The 27,263-nt window shown below is 41.2% G+C and overlaps 1 protein-coding gene and 1 non-coding gene across 2 annotated transcripts in view; one reads left to right on the forward strand and one right to left on the reverse strand.

Moving 5' to 3' along the window:
- Positions 1 to 1,061: 1,061 nt before the first annotated feature.
- The window catches only part of KLB (klotho beta), a 35,199-nt gene continuing 8,997 nt past the window's right edge, over positions 1,062 to 27,263 (reverse strand). The window contains 4 exon segments of the mRNA XM_024731741.1: positions 1,062 to 1,875; positions 4,992 to 6,135; positions 12,631 to 12,899; positions 15,705 to 16,215. Of these exon segments, the coding sequence (XP_024587509.1) occupies positions 1,484 to 1,875; positions 4,992 to 6,135; positions 12,631 to 12,899; positions 15,705 to 16,215 (2,316 nt within the window). The 3' untranslated portion in view covers positions 1,062 to 1,483.
- Positions 24,873 to 25,012, forward strand: LOC112390707 (U4 spliceosomal RNA). The gene has a single exon (XR_003001321.1). It is a non-coding gene; the product is annotated as a U4 spliceosomal RNA (small nuclear RNA).

Here is a 27,263-nt window from a genome sequence, read left to right on the forward strand (position 1 = left end):
CTGCATTGGCAGGTGGATTCTTCACCACTGCACCACCAGGGAGGGTCCCTCCTTTGACTCTTAAAGTCAAAATTCAGGAGAGTAGACAATGGTTAGTTATTTAAATACCGACTCACTTAAAGAATGTGTATAAATGGGTTTAGATTCAGGTTTTCTTCCAACATTGAGAATACAGTGAATGAATATTAAGCATAGAGTTCAAGAAAGTCAAACTGCAAATTCAGGTTTAAGAATTTGCTTAATCCTAGTTTCAAAAGTTGCAATGTAAGAATAGTTTCCACTTATGCAGACCACCAACGTTCTGAATTGTGTCCAAAGAGACACAGTTGAGGTCCAGATATGGCTGCAGTCTACAGGTCTCTGTGCATGTGTCAGAACAGTGAAGCACTTCAGGGGAGAGAGCAAGTCTTATGGGATAAATGGTCCTTTGGTAACTTGATAATTAAAAACATTTCGTCTTTTTAGAATGTTTTAATTTTCCTAAGTATGATACATCTTGTCACCTCAGAAAATTCAAGTGAAGAATAATGTCAATTTGTCTAAAGAAGTTGCTATACGTGTACGGTGAGGTTGAGTGACTTCCCTGTCATCACAGGCAGTTGGGTCTAGCTGGGGTTTTTTAGCGCGGTACGCGGGCCTCTCACTGTTGTGGCCTCCCCCGTTGCGGAGCACAGGCTCAGCAGCCATGGCTCACGGGCCCAGCTGCTCCGTGGCATGTGGAATCTTCCCGGACCGGGGCACGATCCCATGTCCCCTGTATCGGCAGGCGGACTCTCAACCACTGCGCCACAGGGAAGCCCTCTTTTTAATCTTAGTCTCTGATCTTTAACATAAGATGAGTTTTGGAAATTAAATGTTATTTTTAAAAAATCATCTGGAAAAAGAGACCTCACAAAATTAGTTGTTTTGTGAGTGCTTAATTTAATTTTTATTGAGAAAAACTAAGGGATTGATGTGCTACAGTCTATATTGTAACTGGCTATACACAAGCACTACTTACCCTGTTTTCTTTCCATTTGAGAAACACCCTGACCAAAGAGGAAAGCACCTTGTTAGAAGTGACAATTTATCACTGACTATCCTGTGTTAAGAGTTAAATCTCTGCTATGGAGTTAACAAAGTTGCACTTTTTTCAAAACAATTTCTTTTATCATAAGTAGCTATTGGTATTCCTACAAAAAAACTGTAGAATAATGATAGGAAACAGCTCATCAAACTCCATGAAACAATGTATCAGATATTCCTCATACCTTACCTTCTAGGGAAGCCTTTACCTTAGATCCAAGAACTGAATTCACTGATGTTAACACATAAGGGAAAATTTGAACCACACAGCGGAGACATCTATTGTCATTACCTTGGCTATCACTAATATCTCAAAACTTGTTTTTCTACAGTATAGGTGTATCTTCTGTAAGTTACCAGTGTATGGAACTGGAGTGAATTTTTAAACTTTTCCATCATGCAGACAAATATGGTAGGATCAGCTTAGCTGAGAACTCTCATGGCCTTTTTTTAATGGTATGTGTTGTAAGTTCTTTGCTTTCCAAAATTTTCTTCTCTTTCGCTTATGAAAAATGGTAATTGATAAAAGTAGAACCAGGGTGGAGAAGAAACAACATCCAAAGAATATCAGTGGTTTCTTCTGTACAAGAAGTAAGCAGACAATACACTCTGTGTTTCTTTGAGTCTGACTGCATCTAGGACTACTGTTCTTAGAAAGGATGCCATTGTTGCTGATCAGTTCGTTGTAAAACTGGATTGAGGATTTAGCTTTGAAATCAGATGTGAAGAATCCAAATCTGGGTCTAGATTTTTCTTCAGTCAGTTTGAATACATAATAGCCTTTAATTTTGATTTTATCAATCAAGTATGCTGAAAAATATCAGAAATGAACATTATTAATCATAAGTGGACTATAAAATATCTTCGAATAAGAATTTAGTTTTCATTGAAACAATCTGAAACTCGTGCCCATAAAATGTGATTTTCATTAAAGGTTTTTTTGACATTCTTTTATGATCTTAAGATGACAATATGTGTAATGCTATAACTTTAAAAAGAAATTTGAAGTAAAACTTTGATCTATAACAATACAAAAACACCTGGAGGAAAAGCACATTTAAGAATTGGAGCCATGAAGCTCAAAGAACTTACTGTTACTTTTGTTCCTAGTGTCAAAAGCAGAAAAATCTTGCCTATTTGGCCTGATTTTAAATCTCAGATGTGCCCTTTGTGCTGCCCAATAACTACACTTGGTTTCCCCAGCCATTTACTCTAGCTCTCCTCAACTTTTTTAAAATAAATTTATTTATTTTTATTTTTGGCTGTGTTGGGTCTTTGCTGCGCGTGGGCTTTCTCTAGTTGTGGTGAGTGGGGGCTACTCTTAGTTGTGGTGCCTGTGCTCATTGCCGTGGCTTCTCTTGAGCACGAGCTCTAGGCACGCGGGCTTCAGTAGCCGTGGCTCGCAGGCTCTAGAGCACAGGCGCAGTAGTTGTGGCACAAGGGCTTAGTTGGTCCGCGGCATGTGGGATCTTCCCGGACCATGAAGATGCAGTCTCTCCTGCATTGGCAGGCAGATTCTTAACCACTGTGCCACCAGTGAAGCCCTCTCCTCAACTTTTTCACACCTTTCTGTCCTCAAACTGATAGACCCTACTCTGTCATCCTTGCTTTGAAGTGATGACCTTCCTGCCTACTGCTGAACTAAAGCTCTCAGAGGAGAACTTCAGTCTCCTGTAATCACATCTACCCACCTACTGGCATCTGCACTGGTACTCTGCTTTCTCCCCTGTTACTATGGATGACCTATTCATGCTCCGGAGGAAGCTGACTTCTCCACTTACACATTCACCAAGTTTATTCTCGTCTACTCAAGGACATCGCTCCATTGTTCTTTCTCTTTTCTCATGTATTTTCCCTCACTACTGGATCATTTCCATATAAATATGCTATAACTTTGGTATCTTAATAAGCAAAAACAACAACCTCCCTTGATTGCACATCCTCCTCTAGTTATCTTTTACAGCATTGGCTCCTGTTCAGTCTTTTTTTTTTTTTTTTTAACTGGTTTCTCAGGGCTCAGCCCTCTTCTCTATGCTTGCTTTCTTAGTGATCTCCTTCAGCTTTATTGTTTTAAATACATCCATTTGCTCTTGATTCCCAAGTTTGTGTCTCAACCCCAGACCTCTCCTCTGAACCTGAGGTTCATATCTGTTAGCGTACTTGACATCTCTAATTGGATGTCTAAGAGACATCTCAAACTTAACCTTTGCACAACAAACAACTCATCTCCAAAAACCTGTTCCCCAACCTCATAAATGGCCACTCATCCTTTTAGTTACCCAAGCCAAAATGTTGGAATCGTCTATCTTCTCTCATACCCACATCCAATCCTGTTTGACTACCTTCAAAATACATGCAGAACCTGGCCACTTCTCACCATTTCCACTCTTAATAGCCTGATCCAATCCACTGTTATCCTTACCCAGACCAGTGCAATTCTCCCTGTTTCAATTCTTGCTCCTTTACAGTGTATTCACAAAGAGTAACCAGAGTAATTCTTTTAAAGTGTGAGTTGGAGCATATCACCCTTCTGTTTAAAATCTCTTAGTCTTCCTATTTCACTCAGAGCCACAGTTCTTACAGTGGCCTACTAAGCCCTACCTGATTTGCCTCTTCCCTTACCTCCTTGACCTCATCTTCAGTTACTTTTCCCCCTTGCTCATTATTTTCTAACTATCCTGACCTCTTTCCTGATCCTCAAATAGGCCAGGCATGCTCCAACATCAGGGCTTTTGCATTTGCTCTTCTCTTACCTGGAACGCTTCCTTAACTATCGGTTTGCTGCCTCACTTCTCTTTGAGGATCTTTGAGGTTCCCTAGCCACTCTATTTAGAATTGTAACGACTCTTCTGTCTCCCACCCTGAGGCACCCTCTTCTCTGCTGTTTTTTCTCCACAGACCTTTTCACCCCTGACATGCTATATCTTATACTTGTTTGTTGACTCTTATTCCAGAAAAATATAGGCTCCATAAAGGACAGTAATCTTTATTTTTGTTCAGTGGTGGCATAGTGCCCAGAATAGTTTTTGCCCAGACCAGTTTTTGCCCATACTAGGTACTCAATAAATATTTGTCAAATAAATGAATAAATTTCTAGGAACTTTTGCAGCTTCAACAAATTGATCATGAACATTTAAAAATAATATTTTTTTAAAATGTGATATTAACCGATGCTGGGAGGAGTATGTGAGATAAGCACTCTCAAACACTGCTGTTTATAATATATGATCCAATAATTCCATGTTGGAGAATCCATCCCAAGGAGATCATTAGAAATGAAGACAAAAATTTATATACAAAGATACCTATTTTTTAGTAGTTGAAGAAACACCTAAGTATCAAACATTAGAGAGGTGGCTAAGTACACTGAGATATGTCCCTATAATGAGAAAAATAAAATAATGTTAACAAGGAACTTTTAATGACATAGAACACATTTATAATGTGATATTAAGAAAAAAGTTGGCTACAAGACTATATTGTATGAGCTCAATTGTATTAATGATATCTAGTCAGCACGAGTCTAGGCACTTTTTTGGGGGGTGTAAGATTTCAGGTTTTAAAAAATATTTTTCTGGGGGCTTCCCTGGTGGCGCAGTGGTTGAGAGTCCACCTGCCGATGCAGGGGATGCGGGTTCGTGCCCCGGTCCGGGAGGATCCCACATGCCGCGGAGCGGCTGGGCCCTTGAGCCATTGGCCGATGGGCCTGCGCGTCCGGAGCCTGTGCTCCGCGAGGGGAGAGGCCACGGCAGTGAAAGGCCTGCTTACTGCAAAAAAAAAAAAAAAAAATTTTTTCTGTACTTGCCAAATTTCCCATAATGAGCTGACACTGTCTGTCATTAATGAGCCTGTTCCCCTCATTCTTCTGTTCATATTATGTGGGAATGTCATACTTCACTGTATCTGAAATAGCCCCCGAACCTCACCTTTCAAAGCCTCCTGAATGTATTTCTCTAAGTAGTATTTTCGGAGTTCATCATTTTCCAGAGACTGGTCGTCGATGCCACTGGCCGTGATGTAAACATCCACGTCTCCATAGTTCTTCCGGATCCACTTCAGCACCTTGCGCTCTCCCCAGGGTATCACGGCCAGGCGGGTGGGGGAGCTCAGGCAGGTGATGTCCTGCAGAAACTGGATGTCCCTGTCCGCGTCGTAGTTGCTGCCGTTCTGCCGCTCGTGCATCACGAACCTGGTGGTGAAGTGGTTCAGGGCGTAGAAGTCTGCAGTGCCCTTGACCAGCCTCCTTTCCTCCTCGGTGAACTGAGGCAGTGCGGAGCGCGTGAGCCCTTGCCTATTCTTGGAGGTGATGTACTCCCTCATGGCCATCGGGTAGTCCCCAGTCTTGAAGAGGGGTTCTGCGAACCAGGCAATTTCGAACTGGAGGAAGCGCTCGGCCGCCTTCCAGTGCGAGTCCGCATAGGGATTGGCAGGTTCGGCCCAGTCCGAGTGGAGAGACAGCGACACAACCCCATGCTGTGCAGGCCTGTACTGCTGGTCGTAGAGGTGCCAGGCCAGGGCGTGGGCGATCATCAGGTGGTGGGCTGCCCAGTAGGTGTCATTACTAGAGCGGTCGTAGATGTCGCTCAGCCGGTTAGGCTCGTTGATGGTGATCCAGAGCTTCACGAGGTCCCCCAGCTCCTGGAAGCACAGGTCGGCATAGTCCTGGAAGGCCTTGGTGGTTGACCGGTTCAGCCACCCTCCGCTGTGCAGCAGAGGTGCGGGGAGGCCTAGGTGGGCGTGGGTTGGATAGTACAACGTGACCATTGAGGAGATGTTGAGCTTTAGTCCCTCACTGACCACACACCTGTAGTACCTCAGAGCCTGTCGGTTAACCGTGGACAGGTTGCCAGTGGGAAGGATTGAGGGCCAGTCCAGAGCAAATCTGTAGTGGGTGACTTTCATTCTTGCCAACATCTCAAGCTGTCTTTTGACACTGACAAAATCCGTGCATTGAGCTGGTCGTGTTTTCAGCCTCACTCCTTCCACTCGGTGCAACAGTCTGTTGCCTGTCACATTCCACACATACAGGTGAGGATCGCTGAACTGTGGGGAGGAAGCCACCGACTCTGGCTGTGAAAAACAAGCACATTCAGGTAAAGCACACCCTGGCAGACAGACTTGGCATACATCCTCTGAGAAGAAGAGCCTGATCTTATTTTGCCTCTCACTGACAACAGAGAAAATAAATGATGCACATGTCCTTCATAACAACATATGTCTTCCTGCTATTCTGGCGATGTCAGAAAAAAGGCCTGATGGGTTATCCTCCCTCTCAGCCCTTGAAATTTACTGGGGAGACCAGAAAATGTAGAGAAGGAACTACACCCAGGGCTTGCCTTGGAAAACAAGTTGTCTTTCAGAAAACACTGAGAAGGGACTTTGCTGGTGGCACAGAGGTTAAGAATCTGCCTGCCAAGGCAGGGGACAGGGGTTCGAGCCCTGGTCCGGGAAGATCCCACATGCAGCAGAGCAACGTAGCCTGTGCACCACAACTACTGAGCCTGCTTACCTAGAGCCCGTGCTCTGCAATAAGAGAAGCCACCGCAATGAGAAGCCCGCGCACTGCAACGAAGAGTAGCCCCTGCTCGCGGCAACTAGAGAAAGCCCATGTGCAGCAACAAAGACCCAACACAGCCATAATTAATTAATTAATTAATTTAAAAAAAAAGAAAACACCGAGAAGCTGTTTTTCAGTTTGTCGGTCCTAAAAACACAGTAATGTAGTAGGGGTCTCTCATGTGATTCTGTTCAAATGCATCAGGAAATTGACTTAGTCCTCTCAGTTAAAAGGAGTCACAAAAGATGGAGCTTCCAAACCCTGGCGTAAATTGAAGGCAAAGTTAACATTCCAGTTGTCAAGGATTTCACTGAGATAGGCACTTGGGTTTAGAGGGGACTGGTTGACCCCAGCCACGTTTCCTAAAAGAGGACAGTGGGACAGGGTGGGGAATGACCCCTTGCATTTGCTGAAGGCATCTCTCTAACGCACCTTATTTGAAAAGTCCAAGTGATATCACATGTGCATCATTCTGTTTCTCCCCCACCCATGTGCCTGTGAGAACAAAGCATTTATTCATCTAAAGGGAGAATACTCAATACCCTCCTTACATAAGGTACTTGAACTATGAAAAGAGAGGACCCTAAAATAACCGTGAGAAGCTCCCAAGTTGACTCTTGGATCTGATGGCGTCCCATTCCCTGCCCTTCCACCAGGGAGAGAGCCCTGGATTCCTGTTCTAATTCTGTCCCTTTAAAACTCAAGGCTTGGCAACTCTGTATAGTGACAGAGCAATCTCACGCACCTCACAGGTGTGATCTGGGCAACTGCTCTGTCAACTCTAAAGCACTCTACAAACATAAGGTACTTAAAACTTGGGTTTAGTTTTCCTTGCAATAATTGCTGGCTAGGCCCTTGAGTCTAAATTAAAACAGAAAAGGGCTTAAGAAAAACATATCCAAATTCAAGCTTAATTTTAAAAAGTAAAAGTTCTGAACTTGTTTTAAAGTGCTTTTTCTTCCCATGACTGAATTTAAATACACCTGGAATAAATGGGTAGTTAACCTTTGGTAAATATTTTCCCTCTAATTGTTTTCTCGTGTGTCATCTTTCATAGTCTAATTACAAAATCATATAATTCCCACTTGCCATCTGCCAGCCAGTTATCTAGAACATTAAACTGAGAGAACATTGATCATGTGAGCATTAAGGTAAATCTGTATATAATTATTTGAGTAAAACCCTCCTAGCCTAGATGGTCAGTTCCAGTGTTTTGAAATCGCAGAGCATCATGATATTGAAAGGGTATTTACAAGGGAAATCCTGCCATAAGGTAAGGCAGGATCAAATGAAAAATCTCTTACTTTTTTTTTTTTTTTGGCCAAGGCACAGTTTGCAGGATCTTAGTTCCCTGATGTGGGACTGAACGGGGCCACGGCAGTGAAAGCGCCGACTCCTAACCACTGGACTGCTAGGGAACTCCCCAAATCTGTCTTACTTTTAAAAATATCCAGAAAGCATTAGTCTTAGCCAGTGTGTGATTAATCTGCCAATAGATATAGTTAAAGTTTTGCACCCTGATCGCAACCCTGGCTCCCAGAGCTTGGTTCTAAAGTGCTATTTTCCACTAAAAGGATCCTGGGTTTTTTGGAGTAATGGCTTTTTCCAGGTCTGGGGCAGGAAAAGAATGAAGTGATGCTGGTACATCTTGTGCCAGAAAAATAAGGAAGTGCTTAAAACCTAAAAGGGAAATGTCAAAAAGACACAGGAGCAGCTTGAAAGAGTCCCACTGGCCAAATTTGAGAAAATTTGAGTAGCAAAAGGCCCAACGAAACAATGACAACAATGAATTATAACACATTGAATTTAAAAGAATTCACCTAATAAATATAGAAGGAATAATCTAATTAGAAATTCACCATTTTGCAATCTACAAAGTAATCATTAATTCAGGCAAGGTTATTGTATCAATGTTAAGACCATTGGTTAAATGTTGTTGGGGAACAGGATATTTATATGGTCTCAAAGTATCACCATCAGATTAATTCTTAATTACAAATGGAAAAGGTACTTTTCAGTTAAGAGATCTGGCAAATGCCACCTTAACCAAGAAATCTGGTGACTATTACTTCAACTAATGTCTTCAGTAATGAAACAAACTGATTTTATGTGCCTCCTAATTTGATGTATGGGAAATACACAACATCATCTATGTAGTATTATTTCCAGAAATGCTTAACTAATCTAATAAAGAAACAGAGAAATCCATGAAACACTCTACAAGCAATTGACACTTCAAAAGTGTCAATACCAAGAGATTAGGGGGATTGCTCTGAATTAAAAGGCTAAAGATACACAACAACAAATGTGTTCCTTATTCATGATTTTTAAAAACAGGTTTTTTTAATCTATAAAGGACATTTGGGGGACATTTAGGAAAATTTGAATATGGATTATATGTTGGGTTATATTGAGTAAATATTAAATTTCCTGAGTATGATAATAGTATGAGATAGGAGAATGTCACTGTTCTTAGAAGACATATGCTGAAATATTTTGGGGTAAAGTATAATGATGTCTGCAACTTTTTAATGGTTCTGAAAGAGAGAGAGATAAACCAAACATGGCAACATGTTAACAATCAGCCAATCTTGATGAAGGGAATATGGGTGTTTATTGTACTAGTTTGAAATTTTTCAAAACAAAATGTTGGAGAAGAATATTGAAGGATGGGCTTCCCTGGTGGCGCAGTGGTTGAGAGTCCGCCTGCCGATGCAGGGGACACGGGTTCGTGCCGCGGTCTGGGAAGATCCTACGTGCCGCAGAGCGGCTGGGCCCGTGAGCCATGGCAGCTGAGCCTGCACGTCTGGAGCCTGTGCTCCGCAACGGGAGAGGCCACAACAGTGAGAGCCCCGCGTACCGCAAAAAAAAAAAAAAAAATAATTGAGGAAAAAAAAGAATATTGAAGGAAAAAAAGGTTGGAGGAAAATAAGATGTGTGTGGGTAGGCATAGCAATATTTTTTAAATGTTACTTTCACTTTATTAGTCTTCCTATAGAGAACATCTACTCTTTTGCCTACCCATCATCTTTTCATACATCATCTGGCTGAGTTTTCATAATGCACCCTAATTTTTCTTGGCGAGCCACTCATCCTCACTCCTGGTTTAAGCTCAAGGGACACTGACTCCTTAATGGGCTCCAGGTGTGAGCAAGAAACCCAGGCCTGATTGATCACAGAATTACTTTCCCCTGACCCAAGTGATCAGCTCTTTCTCTGAGTAATAGGAGTAGGGTCCTCAGAGGGGGCAGACATTCACAGTGTCAAACACCGGGGAACAGATGGGTCTTCAGAGGAAGCAGGAACTTACAGATTGGGTCATGTACAGGCTGGAATTCTTGTCTCCCCTGGGGCCTCTCTTTGCTGGGTCTGGAATTTTGGAAAATATAAACCTACTTGAAGTGGTATGGAAAAGCTGGGCTGCCTGTGCCATGTGGAGGAGGAGATAGACACTGGGTAAGTAGGTGGCTCTCCAGAGGACACAAACTGAAGGTGAGTCACTGTGTTTATATTACTCTCTGTATCTTTCCCCCTTTTATCACCTCTGAGCCTTTACTAAAGTCTTATTTAAATATTGATAGGGGTTGAGATTCATAACTTTGCCCACTCATGGTTTGGGCCCTTTTGTCTGGTCCTATCACTTGCACATCTTGTTTTTCCATATGCTTCTAGAATACAGGTAATAGTGTGGTATTGTGGGGTCTTATAACATAATGGTCAGGAGACAGACAAATCTGGGTAACCCGGACAAGTTATGTAACCTACCTAAACTTCAGTTTCTTTGCCTATAAAATGAGGTTTGGTTTTTTTTTGAATTTTATTTTATTTTATTTTGTTTTGCAGTATGCGGGCCTCTCACTGCTGTGGCCTCTCCTGTTGCGGAGCACAGGCTCCGGACGTGCAGGCTCAGCGGCCATGGCTCATGGGCCCAGCCGCTCCGCGGCATGTGGGATCTTCCCGGGCCGGGGCACAAACCCACGTCCCCTGCATCGGCAGGCGGACTCTCAACCACTGCGCACCCAAGGAAGGCCTTGAATTTTACTTTATTTATTTTTTATACAGCAGGTTCTTATTAGTTATCTATTTTATACATATTAGTGTATACACGTCAATCCCAATCTCCCAATTCATCCCATCACCACCAACCCCTCTGCCACTTTTCTCCGTTGGTGTCCATACGTTTGTTCTCTACATCTATGTCTCTTAAAATGAGGGTTTTAAGATTAAGTAGATAGGGACTTCCCTGGTGGTGCGGTGGTTAAGAATCTGCCTGCCAATGCAGGGGACATGGGTTTGAGCCTTGGTCCAGGAAGATCCCACATGCCGCAGAGCAACTAAGCCCCTGGGTCACAACTACTGAGCCTGCACACCTAGAGCGTGTGCTTTGCAACAAAGAGAAGCCACCACAGTGAGAAGCCTGTACACCACAACGAAGAGTAGCCCCCCGCTCACTGCAACTAGAGAAAGCGCGACCGCAGCAAAGAAGACACAACACAGCCAAAAATAAATAAATTAAATTTAAAAAAAAGATTAAGTAGACAGAATGCACATACATACAGCGGTTAAGTGCTTGGTACATAGTAGGAGCTTCAAAAAATAGTTATTATTATTTTGGAAAGAGCATTGTGCATCTGGGGGCTTGAAGTTTGCCTGCTACAGTTCTGCCACTATTTGTGTTACCTTGGGCAATTCACTTAGGTCTCAATTATTAATTGATGGGTCTTACTTTCCTCAGCTATAAAATGAAGGATTTGGAGTAAGAGGTTTTGAAGGGCTTACCTGGCTCTAAAAGTTGACCTTATTCATGCACTATGCATTGAGCACCTGCCATGTGCCTTACATTGCTCTAGTAAGGCATACAGCAGGCAGCAAAGCCTCAAACCTCTCCACCCGCTTGAGGAGAAAGTTTGCATTCTTGTAGGGGAAGACAGGTGATCAGTAAGAAAAATGTGTAAAGTGGTTATCAGGGGCTGAGGGTGGGGGAAATGGGGAGATGCCGGTTGAAGGGCACAAACTTCCAGTTATAAGATTAACATGTTCTGGGGGCCTGTTGTACAGTATGGTGACTATAGTTAATAATATTGTATTACATACTTGAAAGTTGCTAAGAGAGTAGATCTTAAATTTTCTCACCACAAAAAAGGAAATGGGAATTGCGTGTGATGGTATGGAAGTGATAGCTAATGCCATAGTGGTAACGATTTTGTAATATATAAACGTATCAAATCAACACATCATACTCCTCAAATTTACACAATATTGTATGTTAATTGTATCTCAGTAAAGCTGGAGAAAAAAGGGAAATGTGTAATGTACATAGTATGCTAGAGAATGATGAATGCTATATAGGAAAATAGAGCAGGAAGGGGGAATGTGCACTGATAGTGATGGAGTTATGCTTTTTGGAGTGGAGGGAAGCCTTATTGAGAAGGTGACATCTGAGTAAACATCTGAAGAAGGTGAGGAATGAGACAAGTCAGGAGGCCCCACTGGGGTATAAAGACTTCATAAGGCAAATAATCCAAATTTATCAAATAAGAAGAATCACTTAAATAAAAGGCCACTAACAATTTGCTTTTGACAAAACAAAAATCTAGGGAATTCCTGACGTTCCAGTGGTTAGGACTCCGTGCTTTCACTGCTGGGGGCGTGGGTTCAGTCCCTGGACTAAAATCCTGCAAGCCGTGCAGTCCAGCCAAAAAATTAAAAAAAAAAATCTATAAAATTATTTTCCTTTAATTTTGACACTACTAACAAATGCCTTTCACAAAAATGACTGTAAGTTCACTCTAGACTGTATACAACTTGAGGGCAGTATGAAAAGCTCTCAGTAAGCATGAATTCTTCCTCTTCCTTCCTCTTTCCCTAACTTCCCCTCATAACCTCCAGGTGATCATGATATTTGATATTGTCTGACGGCTATCTCCTAGATGTCACTGAGCAAAGTGAAAGAAAATATTGTGTACTATTTGCACCACTTTATAGTTAATTTGTAAGTAGCCACTTACCTTAAGGACAGATTCAGTGACGCCCCAGGAGAAATCACAGGGAAACTGACCCTGCACATCTGGTGTGGACTCTTTCAAAGTGAAACCATTTTCTTGTATGATCTGTTTATAGTAATGTGCTGAAGACTTGGGCTTTCTTTCTTTTTGTTTACTATTAAAATCCACATAAAATAATCCTCGGCGAGTGGTGTAAGCATCCTGCCATTCAAAGCCATCCAGGAGGGACCAGGCAGTGTAACCAAACACTCGTATTTCATCAAACTTGATTGCTGCACAGAAGGAAAAAAGCAGAGATGTTCAGAGGACTCTACACACTCTGGTTCACGTTTACGACTTCACTAATGACATGCCAGGGGCAGCATATTGTGAAACCAACCTTTTCCCTAAATTTGCAGGCCCAATATATCAAATAGAAAATTTATTTTTATATTTGAAAAGGGGCAATTATTTTCATCTAGAGTGGTCTTCCCAAGTGAATGACACAGTTAAAGGATAAAATTTAAAACATTCCTGAGGCTTAGTGGGCAAATCTGTGTCAGAGGACTTCCCTGGTGGCACAGTGGTTAAGAATCCTCCTGCCAATGCAGGGGATGTGGGTTCGATCCCTGGTCTGGGAAGATCCCACATGCTGCGGAGCAACTAAGCCTGTGCGCCACAACTACTGAGCCTGTGCTCTAGAGCCCACAGGCCACAACTGCTGAAGCCGTGTGCCTAGAGCCCGTGCTCTGCGACAAGAGAAGCCACCGCAGTGAGAAGCCTGTGCACCACAAAGAAGAGTAACCCCCGCTCTCAGCAACTAGAAAAAGCCCGCGTGCAGCAATGAAGGCCCAACGCAGCCAAAAATAAATAAATAGCAGTTGAGGATTTATAAGAAGAAAAAAAAAAAGTAAAATACTGAATTAAAATAGTTAAAAAAAAAAAAAATCTGTGTCAGAGGGCATGATGATTTCCAGAACCCTTTGGGACCAATGTAGATGTCTGCTCGTGACCAAGAGTTTCTCATTTCAACCTTGGGCTGGTTCACATTTGTGGACAAACTATCTTCTGTGAAACAATCCTCAGGGACTGAAATATCAGCTTTGAGAATGCGCATGTGTGAATGTAGATTTAAGGAGGAGAAAGAAGCACAGTGATGTAAGAGAACAAGAACTGACTGGGCCGAGGGGCAGGAGGGGAGAGGGCTTGCTCTACTGTGCTCCTGGGATGGGGCTATTGGGCAAGTTTCTCGATCTCTTGTTTCCTCATTTGTAAATAGAGAAGTTTGGAAAAGATGATCTCTCAGGAACTTTCTAGCTTTAAATTCAATAACTTTTAGGAACTAGATAAAAATGAAATATGCAATAAAAACAACAAATACCCCAATCAATCGTGAACCATTTTTCTTTTCTTAAAAGCTTTCATTTTCTCATGGTAATGTCTCATTTCTGCAATTTGGGGGTTTTATCACTGATATTCTTTTCCGAAAAGGTGGAGTCAATGTCAAGGGAACTGATGTCAAGAGATTCTGATGTGGGACTTCCCTGGTGGTCCAGTGGTTGGGACTCTGTGCTTCCACTGCAGGGGGCGTGGGTTCCATCCCTGGTTGGGGAATTGGGGTCCTGTATGCCACATGGCACGGCCTAAAAAAAGGGGTTCTGATGAAATAAATATGTTTCAGCAGGCCCTGGTTCTAGTCTCTCTGGTGTCGTAGGGTCCTGAGGAGTGGTGGAATGATAACGCCTGGGGAATGACACCACTTTTGCCAAAGTGCTTGCAATTTGGCTCAGGCCCTGTGGGCAGAGTCCTCTGCTCTGGAGGCCCCCATGTGCATGTGCCCCGTGGCTGGGCAAGGCTCTGTTCCATGTGCTCCTCCTGCAAGTTGGGACAGCACATCTTGCTCTCCCTGAGGACCCTCCCTGAACACTCTCTTCTGCAGAACAAGGGAGTTTTCTCCAAGCTTGTGACATTTTTTTTTCTTTTGGCCATGCTGTGCCACTTTCGGGATCTTAGTTCCCTGACCAGGGATCGAACCCGGGCCCTCAGCAGTGAAAGCCATGAGTCCTAACCACTGGACCTCCAGGGAATTCCCTCCAAGCTTGTGACTTCTAAAGAGAGCTACAGAGTTGTAGAAAGATCCACTGAGAATTCCTTTATATAGGAGAGAAATGGAGCCCAACTCTGTGGGAGACAGAACATCGTAATTCGAGCTTGTCCTCTGCTCCATTATTTCAGTCAGCCACCTGCAGATGTCACTACCTGAGTAAAGGAAAAGGAATGAGGGGATGGGCAGGGGTTAGAGAAATATCCAAGAACAATAGAAGCTGCTCACCTTAGCCATTCATGGCTCATTCATTGTCTTCAGACTTTTCGTCATTGAGTCATGTAGTAGAGTAAAAGGAGCACAATCAAAAAAAGCTTTCAGCATCTTAGACTAAAATGCTACTGTTAGAAAAGTTTTGACATGTCTCCTTTAGCACTATGTCCTTTTAAAAGGAATGAAACAGCATCTTGTTGCCAATTAAGGATGTATCTACAGTCTAAAATTATTGTTTTCAAACCTTTATTTAAAAGGACACGAGAGTGGGACTTCTCTGGGGGCGCAGTGGTTAAGAATCCACCTGCCAATGCAGGGGACGTGGGTTTGATCCCTGGTCCGGGAGGATCCCACATGCCACAGAGCAACTAAGCCTGTGCGCCACAACTACTGAGCCTGCGCTCTAGAGCCCGCGAGCCACAACAACTGAGCCCACGTGCCACAACTACTGAAGCCCGCGTGCCTAGAGCCTATGCTCCGCAACAAGAGAAGCCACCGCAATGAGAAGCCTGCGCGCCGCAACGAGGAGTAGCCCCCGCTCGCTGCAGCTAGAGAAAAGCTCATGCACAGCAATGAAGACCCAATGCAGCCAAAAATAAATAAATAAATACATTTATAAAGAAAAAAGGACGAGAGTCACGTTAAAAAATTCTGTCAACATTGGAAAATAGAGAAGTCCAACAATGACCGGAACAACAATAATGATATATTCAAAGGTGACTTTAAATACCCTATAGCATAAGTATTCAAGACAGTTGTTTTGAGCTAATGTGAAACCAACCTTGGAGAACCTGGTTGAGGAAGTTCTTCATCATGTAGATGGCTGTGGTATCCTCTGTTTTCACATGACTGTCTGTGAACCAGCCATTCTCAGTGATCAGGATTCGGGGATTGCCATATTCCAGTTTAATCCAGTTCAGCACGTCTCTTAAATTGAGGGACACATTTTGTCCCATTTTAGCCATGGTGTTGTAGGGCTTGAAATTGTTGGGTCCAAAGGAAAAGGCAAAGAAGTCAGCTGTGCCCCTCACCTCATTCTTCTCTGCTTCAGAGAAAAGGGGTAGAATGGAGAACAACTTCTTTTTCATCACCTCTGGATAGTTACCATCCCCATGGATAGGGTTGGCAAACCACCCGAGCACAGAAACCATGGATTGTTGGCACTTGAGTATATCCATTGTGTTTTCTGATCTGTTTGGTTCAATCCAGTGGGATCCCAACGTGATTGATAACAGACCCTTCTGATGTGGGCGGAAATTTCTATTGTAGTTATGCCAAACTTTCGAATGAGCCTAAGAACAAGAAAATATTGTTAATCTTTACTGTCCTTACTCAAAGGGTTGTGACTTGGCTGATACAAGGTCTTCTCGTGGACAGATTAGTGAAGCGTCGGGTGCTGCAGGGGAAAGCTGCCAGGGAACCCTGATGACCGCAAAGTCTGCTCTCTGTTCACTTCCCCTGTGCTTCCAACCTAAAGCCTCCCGTATAGCATTACTGAGAGGCAGGCAGAGAGCTCTTGTCCCAGCTCCATCTTACTTCTCCTCTCCCTGGCTCCCTTCCGGGCTCTCTCAGGACTGGGTACAGGTGAGACACTATGTGGATTATAGGGTTTCTTCCTCTGCATAGAAAGACTCAGAGCAGTGCTCTTTCATTGTTCTACAGAGTCTTCTTTTGGCCCTAACTTAGAAGTCCAGGATAATACAATTTCTATATTCCGTAAATGGATAATAATAGAGCTTACCTCCTAGGCTTGTTGTAAGGATTGAATGAATTAACGCACTCTAGAATGGTGGCTGGCACACAGTATAGCTCTATATAAGCCTTAGCTATTATTACTATTATTATAAAAGGGTGGCAGGCATGGCACAACTCAGAAAACCAGTGGAAATAGTGTAGGATTTGGCATCAGCACAGTTGGGCTTGAAGTTCAGGTATTAACTATAGTAGCCTTAGATAAGGCACTTAACCTGTCTGAAATCTCTTCGTATCCTCAGCTGTAAAAGGAAGTTAAAAATAATAATACCCTTTGTAAAGTTGTTGTTAGATGTAGAGCTAATGTACATATTAAATATGTAGCATAGAATAGAGCACCTAGGAGCTAGCTACTGCCTAAAGATGGATGTTATTATTATTGGTCCCCCTGGAATTTACATTTCCTGTTGCATTCACTTAAAACACCCTGGGAAGAGATTTGGGAACATAGGTATATGTATAACTGATTTACTTTGTTATAAAGCAGAAACTAACACACCATTGTAAAGCAATTATACCACAATAAAGATGTTAAAAAAACAAAAAAAACAGAGCCTCACGATCAGTTTCCGGTCTATTTACTAGGTACTTACTGAGCACTGACTCAATGCCTGTCTTGCCCTGCCCTGAGAGGCTGAAATAAATGGTGCAGGGATTTGCTCTCAGGAGCCAATAATCTTAATGGGAAAATAAAACTAAAATGTATGAAAGAGAAACATAAAACTGAATAAAATAAGACACTAAATTAAGGCAGAGGCATGGTTCAATAAAGAACCATGAGCTAGCTGTATGGTTCTTAACTTGAGGACTCCAGTTAAGGACTCAAGGCCAGTTAAATGTGCAAGGTCTCCTTCCTGCCTGGCCAGCCAGAGCTTGCTCCTTTATGTATCCGCCTCTCCTCCTCTCAGCCTCTGACTTGCTTGCCTCTTAATGGCTCTTCCCAGGACTGCTAATTTCTACTCTAATTGGGTGTTTCTAAAACAAGGGCACAAACCCTTACTGTTTTTAACCCACAAAGTCTGCTTTCAGTCTTGTTCTTTAGCTTTCCTTTTGCTCATTGGAGATGTTTTATATTGGGCTGAATTATCCAAAAGCGCCTTTTTGAAGGTCAAAAACAAAAAAATACAAGCAATGACTCAAACTTAATAGATCCTGTGGACATTAAAAATGTTCCATGAACTCTGTTAGGTGGGGAAAGATAGACATTAATGTAAGGGCTGAGGATTCCAAAACTGGTGTCTCCTTGCTTTATGCAAGAATAGCTAATTTAAATAATTCCATGAAAGATTTTCTGAAGAAGTAGATGCCTCAAGGTATTACCTCTATCTACCTGTTCTTACTCCGTTTTCATTGGAAGATCCTGGAACCACTTAGCACCAAAATGTTCCCAAAGATCCTTACGAATATCCTTCTCAGAAAAGTGTTCAGGCTGTAGCCTCCTCCCCTGCCTCCACCCCTAGGTTCCAGCTTCTGAAAGGAATCTCAGGGCAGCCCAGGGCAGATTCCACCTTAAGTGGTCTCAGCAGCTCTTTCTGGACTTTTCTGGGGCTGGAATCATAGCAGAAAGTCTTTTTTTTTTTTTTTTTTTAAACACATTTATTAGAGTATAATTGCTTTACAATGGTGTGTTAGTTTCTGCTGTATAACAAAGTGAATCAGCTATACATATACATATATCCCCATATCCCCTCCCTCTTGTGTCTCCCTCCCACCCTCCCTATCCCACCCCTCTAGGTGGTCACAAAGCACTGAGCTGATCTCCCTGTGCTATGCTGCTGCTTCCCACTAGCTATCTATTTTACATTTGGTAGTGTATACACAGCAGAAACTCTTAACTGCATTTTTCCTGATTTGAAACAAAAGTAATCATGCATTACTAGAATTCACAGGGAGGCATTCTTTGCTTTATTCTAAGTGGTCACTTAATCCCTTGGTAGCCTCAGCGCTTTCAACCATAAAAGCCGCAATGAGTGATCAGTATGCCTCTTTAGGGTGGGTGTGTACCTCTTATGTGTAAACTGTGAAGCACTAAACACACGTAAGATTCTGAGCCATAAACTAGCTGCCTTGTGAATATGATGCCATCAGACACTAAAGGGAGAGTGAGATGAAATTAGTATAAATGTAATAAACCAGTCCTAATAGCAGTTAACCGGTTCTAATAGGAAAAAAAGCAGGGGGGCTTTTCTTTGAAATAGATATTCTATTGCATATTTCTGTAACTATATGAAAGATGACCTAAGCTGTGATGACAGACATGTACCTTTGCAATAGCTTTCCAAGCGAGTTTTCTGGACATATATATCTCTCCATATATCTATATATACATGTGTTGTTATGCCCCAAGTTGACCTTGGTGTTTCACAGTGTCTCTTTCACCTTTGCTGCTATTTGCATAGGCTATCAAGGTATCTAGGGTTATCTTTGCTCTGGGCTGAAGACAGCCTCTCCATCCTCATGTGGAGAATGTGGGGGAGGTTCCTTGTGCAGCACTTGTAGTTATAACCTGATCCTGTTCACCAGGTAACAAGGTAAAAACTATTGCTCTGAGGCAGTGAGTTTGACATAACTCCTGATGAAACTGGGGTATCTATGCGTGTGCTTTGGTCCAACACTCATAAAGGAGGTCTGTTGGGGAAACTGAACTGGGGTTGGCGGGGGAGTGCAACCTGGGCCCTGCAACCTTGCACAACAGTCATTCTGTGATTTTCCAAGGTTACCCTCTATCTTGTACAAGGCCGTCTACCTTTGGAATGATTGATTTAAGGGAGCTTCAACCTTTGTTCTTTAGATTCAGTAGCTTAAAGGGGAAGTCAGCTTTTTCTTTTTGAGGCAGATAGCAGGGCCTAATGTCATTGAGAGACAGCCAGGGGCCTAATATCTCATTCTGTTCCCTCCTCTAATCTAACGTAGCAGCTCTTTGATGCCCCTGGAAGTCCAGACTCAGATAAGTTCTGTGGATGATAGGAGGCAAATAAGATAGCTGGACAACTTTAGACAAAGATGAAGAAGGGGTCAGAGGTCAGGGAGATGTGGTAGAAGGGACACGGGTGGAAGGCAGTGCTTTGGAAGGCGTGCATTGAAGAAACCTACCTCATCACACATGTCTGTATTTAAGGAACACCCAATCATTTGTCAAAAAATAAATTTTTGTTAAATTTTCAAATCTGTGCATGAATTTAGCCACATTTTGGCTGAAATATTTTCATGTGAACTATAAACTTGTTTATTGTTAAAGCTATTTAATAAAGTATTAAATGAAAATCATTAAAGAAAATATACTTTAAAACTCCACAGAGCAAACTGTTTTCATATTTCTGTGTTCCCCCTGACTTTTCCAAATATATTTCCCAGCTAAAGTCACTCTAACATTTTCCATGTTATTTTTAGTTTTCATAATAATCTTCATATAACAATTCATCAATCTGATGAAATATGATTTACTTAGTCATCTCCCTCTTTTCATAAAAATTAGCTTGTTTTCCTTTTCCTGCCATCTTTCCTTCCTTCTTCCCTCCCTTTACTTACCCTCCTTCCCTCCCTCCTTCCGGTCTCTCTCTTTTTCTCTCTCTTCATGCCTTCCTTCCTTCCTGTCATAAATAATGTAGTAACTAACTTTGGTCATATAGCTTTTAATTTGTTTGAATCCTTTCCTTTTTTGAATCCCAGGAATGAGCTACGTATTTTTTGAATTGTTTTTCATGTTTCCAAATTGATTTCCATACATTTTGTCCTTCACTGAGAGTGTTTTCTGACCACCTGCTTGGAATCATTGATTGCTCTTTCGGGGGATAACTGGCCATCATGAATGATATAACAGTGCTACTCACCTACTTGGTACCACAGGGGACAGGACCCGGGTCTTGAAAGCAGGACACCCAGGCTCTAGTACTGGCCCTGCTACTAATTAGCTTTACGGTCTTGGATCAGTCAATTCCCTCTTAGCAGCCTCAGTTCCCTCCTTCATTATACTGAGCTAAAAATAAACAATCTAGAGAATCGTTGTGAACATGGAATGAGGTAATACATGTAAAGACCCTATGAAAACCACATGAACCTAAATTTGAAGGACTTTGGAAGAGCAACCTGAAAATTATTTAACCTGCTGTGCAGAACGGTGGGGAGTTGTGTAGGCTTGAGGGGTGTTCACAGATGGCGCTCCCTGACCTCTCAAGGCTCGCAGCTGACCGCTTTGTCCTCATTTATTTTTTTGCTGCTGATCAAAATTATTCATTGTTCATTTGGGCTAGGATTCATTTCAGTTTGATTTATTATTTAATTTACTCAGCACTTCTTTATATTAAGTATCAAGTTTCTACTAGTTACAATTGCTGCTCTTCCAGATTATTTAACATTCATTCATTCCACAAATATTTATTGGGTGCTTAAGATATGTGAACTTTATTGTTCATTGCTAAAAATAAATTATGTGATTGTCATTTTCTTATTAATTTTTTGATAATCTTGAAACTCTCTTGGAAATAATATCTTACCCTCATTATTCTTAGGAGAGAATTTAAATATTAACAAAAGTTACCACCTTTCATAAAGAAAATATTTACCCATTCTATTTTTAATGGTTTGAATTCATATTTTCTATGGTTGGACTAACTTAGTAATGATCATATTAAAATTCATTTTCCTCCTATTTTCTTTTCAATCATTATATTTTCAACTTATTCTAACAAATCATCTATTGCTATCAATTTGCCTAGTGTCAGGATTTCCACATAGAAATCATGTAAAAACTAAACTCTAATATATTTGTTCCTTAAAAAAAGTCCTATTACTGTTATAGAATTCTAATTTCAATTATAATATTACTAAACTAAACCAATGCCTGAGCCAGAATCTAAACCTGGCAACACAAAGGGAAAAATGTCTAGAATAAAGTTCATAATTTATTAAGTGAAGCATCTGTGGGTTTCCCCAGATATTAGAAGGGCACTTAGAAGAAATCAATATCAGTAAATTGGTACCTTACTGAAGTTCAGGTTCTTTGCCCAAGGAGAACAGTTGCATGCCAACTTTGCAGAAGGTGAAATGACATTTTAAGCTTTCTGTTAGCACTAAATACAATAATAATAATAACAATAATGATCCTATTAGTAATCTTTTTAATGCAAAAAGACTGTATCTCCAAGTATAATTGAAGCTAAAATGACCTGGGTTGGAGACTTTAAGCCTTTCCTCAGGATTTAGGAAAAAAAGTTAAAGATAGTCAATATAGAAACCACTCTGAAAATTACAAATAATATAATTTGTACAGAAACAAAAATAAGACCTACCATTTGGGGGCCTGCAACAAAGGCAGACTGACCATGAACCTAAGGAAGCTGAAACTTCAGTACTCCTCACTCGCCTGAGTCCCCATGAAATGTGCTGGGAGGGTGGGGAGCCAGGTAGTGATTGGAAACATTTCTAAGTATCGATATTTCTGATAAATTCCTTGAAGAGAGTTCAGAAAATAAGGAATCTGAATCTCCAAGACCACAGTAATTTGGTGTAATATTTTTCTCATTCTAAATAGATGTTTACTTTCGTAAACATTTTGTGTCCATAATTTTGAATTTTTTCCTTATGTAAGTCTCAGGCCCATGCAACATAGATCCACTCCTGGCCTACGAGCTTCTTGAGTGCAGGGACTGTATCTCTTTTGTTCACAGTTATACATACAGATGTCCAGGAAAGAGCATGGCATAGAATACTTGTTGAATAAATGCCCACTATGGATCAGCTAGTTCGTCGGTGACCTGACATACATTGTTGATAATATAGCCTCTGCAAAGCAGGTTTTACTTTTCCCATTTTAGAGAAGAAACTGAAGTTCACAGAGGCTAGGTAGTTGTGGAGACAGGATGTGAATTCAGGCCTCTCTGATCACTATACTAAACCATCGTGCTCTCTGTATGTCCTACCAGTTCTAAATTTTGAATGTTGGGGAAAGGCCATTTGACATGAACCACAGCATACTGTTTTAAAATTATATTTTCTTTTGGCTGTACTTGGTTATTAAAAGAACTAAACAGTCCTAGAATGAGGGTCCCACTCTCACCTGTTGAGAATAAAATATCTATATGTGTCTGGAATTTAGGATCACCTAGAAAGTTCATGGAGGACCTGCCAGCAAATTTGAGGTATTCAGAAAACCATGTCATTGTCCAAGTGTCTAGTACAGCATGTAACATTTATGTGTAATTCCCTGTACCTCTTTCCTAGAACCAGCGATGTTGACATTGGATATTGTCCTTACTGGTGTCAGAGGGTAAATTAGTCCCTTAGGAACCATTTCTACACTTGACTGTCTTGACCAAGGATGGTGATCATTACACCATTGTCAGTGTTAGACTGAAAGGGCAGGGACGCTGTGGTTGCATGGCAGTTAGCCCAGCATCACCTTTGAACAAATCATAATTAAATGGTCCTTAAAGATGAGTGACTTTCATGATCAAATATAACAGAATAGTGGTTAAATTACAGAACCATAGAAAATTTACAATGTAAACAGTAATAAGAATGAACATATATTTAGTGCTAAATGTGCTGAGCACTATTCTAAGCACTTTCCATGTACTATCTCATTTAATCCTCATTTAAATCTTGAGAGGTAGGTACTATTATTATTCCTGTTTTATAGGAGAGGGAAGAGAGGTTAGGTAGCTTGCTCATAAGCAAAGTCAAGCCCAGGCTGTGTTGCTCCAAGTTCTGTGTTCTTGCCTGCTAATTAGAGATAGAAGATGGACTTTAGAGATCATTTGGTCCAATTCTTAAAAACTCTCTATTATAAATAAGATGCTGAAGCAAAAGAAATAAGTGACTTGGGAATTCCCTGGTGGTCAAGTGGTTGGTACTCTGTGCTTCCACTGCAGGGTCCTGGGGTTCGATCCCTGGTCAGGGAACTAAGATCCCACAAGCCGCATGGCATGGCCAAAAAAAAAAAAAAAAAGAAGCGACTTGCCCAAGGTCTCGGTTAGTGCAAAGCCAGAATTAGAACTAAATCCTTCAGCCTCTAGATCACTGTGATTTCTGGACATGATACAGATTAAATTATGAGCTTTTGAAACACACTTTTACATCTTAGACTCAAAGGTGATTGAACAGGCTGTGCAAATGCAAGGGTATGTAACAGACATGGCACAAAAACAAGGGCCAGTACATTGAGAAAGCCATCTGACAGTGTTTGGGTGCCAGGAACACTCTAAGAGACAATCTGAGAGTCATGGTTTTGATTACGCCTTCATCCAACCCCCTCAGTCCCCAGTCAAACAGTTCATCGGCATTACCTTCTGTTCTGCTTAATTATTTTTCCCCTTCAAGAAGTTATACACATCAGCAAAATCAAGTTTAGAGAAATCATTTTTACTTATATCTTTCCTTCAACCCATGGCTATTTTTTTAAAAAATAAATTTATTTATTTATTTATTTTTGTCTGCGTTGGGTCTTCTTTGGCACGTGGGCTTTCTCTAGTTGTGGCGAGTGGGGGCTACTCTTTGTTGCGGTGCGTGGGCTTCTCATTGCAGTGACTTCTCTTGCTGCAGAGGACAGGCTCTAGGGGCGCGGGCTTCAGTAGTTGTGGCACGCAGGCTCAGTAGTTGTGGTGCATGGGCTCAGTAGTTGGGGCTCGCTAGCTCTAGAGCTCAGGCTCAGTAGTTGTGGCACACGGGCTTAGTTGCTCTGCGGCATGTGGGATCTTCCTGGACCAGGGCTTGAACCCACGCCCCCTGCATTGGCAGGTGGATCCTTTTTTTTGTTGGAGGTAGGAGTTTTTATTAATTAATTTATTTATTTTTGCTGTGTTGGGTCTTCGTTTCTGTGCGAGGGCTTTCTCTAGTGTGGCAAGCAGGGGCCACTCTTCATCGCGGTGCGGGGGCTTCTCACTATCGCGGCCTCTCTTGTTGCGGAGCACAGGCTCCAGACGCGCAGGCTCAGTAGTTGTGGCTCACGGGCCCAGTTGCTCCGTGGCATGTGGGATCCTCCCAGACCAGGGCTTGAACCCGTGTCCCCTGCATTAGCAGGCAGATTCTCAACCACTGCGCCACGAGGGAAGCCCCGGCAGGCAGATTCTTAACCATTGTGCCACCAGGGAAGGCCTCAACCCAGGGCTATTATTTTATCCTTTTCTTCACTCTTCATTCATTTATGTTGATTGATTGCTTAAATTCAAGTCTATAAACACTTATTTAACAAACACAAGGTAGCTTTGTGCAGTGGCAGTATCATAGCCAATGAGGTTTATCCGAGGCATGATTATTGCTAATTGAAAATTTTCCTAATACCCTGCCATGAAGACTTGAAATATAGTTGGCATTGGCAATTTTTGAGAGTCTCTATGGAGACTGCTTAAAAAAAAATGCAAGTCACCTTAGTAACATTTAGAAAAAATATTAACAAGATAGCTCCTGCCTTCAGATGAACTCTGACCTCTAGTAGGAGAGAGAAGTATAGAAATAAGTAGAAGAAAAACAGTATACGTCTACATTTTAATTAATTAGAAATGATAACAAAAGCTTAATGTAGTAATATTCAAATTTGTAAAAAAATGACTATATGTATATGCTTATATATACATAGAAAAATATTTGGATATTGAACAAGCTGCTAGCAGTTGTTACTTCTAGGGTATTGGATTAGGGAGTATGAAAAGAGGAGAGCTTTCCTTTTTAACTTTATGTCTTTCTGTGTTTGAATGTTTTGCAGTAAAAATGCATTATCTTTGAAATTTAAAAAAGTCATGAGAATTGGTTGAAACAGATGGTTTCTGTCAGTGAATTTAATTGCTCTATGTTATTACTCTTCACTTTCTCTGAAGTTCCAAAAATCTCAAAGGAAAAAAAAGAAACTTAAATTAAAAGTTCTGTTATCCTGGATTTCATTATATATTTTTACTCCGGAATAATACGTTGATATTCAAAGGTAGAAGGAGGAGGCGCGCAATACACACATGATTAACGTGGAAGAAGAACTGATAACAGTAAACCCAGCTCTTTATTTAAGATTCAGTCACATAATCTGTGGTCAAGACATGATGCTATAAAGAACCAATGAATGGAATCCTCCAAATACTAAAAGATCCTGGTTTTCATCAGTCTTAAGGCTCCCCCAAACAAGTAGCACTATTAGATCACCCAGGAAATCACTTTAATTACTTCTGTGATTCACTGTTTATTGGTTAGTAAGTTAGAAGGTTCTGATCTATTCTCAGCATCCCTCTACTTTTCAGCAAGAGAATTGCTGTTAATGTTCTATAATTTTAATTACTCCTTTTTAACTTAGACTATTTTCTAATATTGAGTTTTCTCAGTAAGATTTTTTACATGCAATTAAATGATACATGTATTATATTATAAACGAGTGTGAAGTTTCCCTCAGTTCATAATTTCGTCATATCTAGCACTGTTTCCACTACTTACAATATTTTCTGTTCTCCAGTTGGGCCTAATTTTCCATGTATGAGAGTGTTCATATCAAATTAAGCTGTTTAAATACGATCATAATGTTATTCTCTGAACATTTATAATTACATTTATTTAAACCTGTTAATCATTCACTGAAGTATAACTTTTTCTACTTAATGATTAGAAAAGGTAAATACTGCTCTCTTGAAGGTTATAAAATACCAATTGCCATCTACAAATAGTTTTTTTTTACATGACTCTTCTGTCTAACAATGGTATTCTGGTTATTGAAACTTTTTAGCAATTCTTATCCGAAAGCTGTTTTTACCTTTTATTCAAATTTGATTAGGAACATCTATAAGAATACTAGTTTTAACTTGTTTGAACATTATTTCCTATATTTTGTTAGAGGTGTCTTAGATCCTAATGAAGATGAGTTGGGAGAATAATATAGGTACTACGGGGAGTTCCCTGGTGGCCTAGTGGTTAGGATTCTGGGCTTTCACTGCTGTGGCCCGGGTTCAATCCCTGGTCAGGGAACTGAGATCCCAAAAGCTGCGTGGCATGGCAAAAAAAAAAAAAAAAAAAAAAAAAAAAAAAATGCATTAGCTAATTAAATGAATGATTGTTTTAACATTTTTAAACTTTAGATGGCATTGCAGAGGACACACGTATGTGATTTCACAGCACTTTAATGGGACACTAAAGTTTTGAGCAAATAAAAAGTAAAATCATGGGGACAAAGGAAAAAACTAATGGTTAATGTATGGGTCAGTGATAAATTGTTCATAGGTTTTGTGGACAAATAAAACATGCAGATAGATTTTTAAAAATAGATCTTTATTGGAGTATAAATGCTTCACAGTACTGTATTAGTTTCTGCTATATAACAAAGCGAATCAGCTGTGTGCATACATATGTCTCCATATCCCCTCCCTCTTGCGTCTCCCTCTCACCCGCCTTATCCCACCCCTCTAGGTCATCGCAAGGCACCGAGATGATCTCCCTGTGCTATGCAGCTGCTTCCCACTAGCTAGCTATTTGACATTTGGTAGTGTATATATGTAGATGCTACTCTCGCTTCGTCCCAGCTTCCCCCTCCCTCCCCGTGTCCTCAAGTCCATTCTCTATGTCTATGTCTTTATTCCTGCCCTGCCACTAGGTTCATCAGTACCATTTTTTTTTTTTTTAA

The sequence above is a fragment of the Neophocaena asiaeorientalis genome, unplaced genomic scaffold (genome assembly GCF_003031525.2).
Source record: "Neophocaena asiaeorientalis asiaeorientalis breed wild unplaced genomic scaffold, Neophocaena_asiaeorientalis_V1.1 scaffold39, whole genome shotgun sequence".
NCBI lineage: Eukaryota > Metazoa > Chordata > Mammalia > Artiodactyla > Phocoenidae > Neophocaena > Neophocaena asiaeorientalis.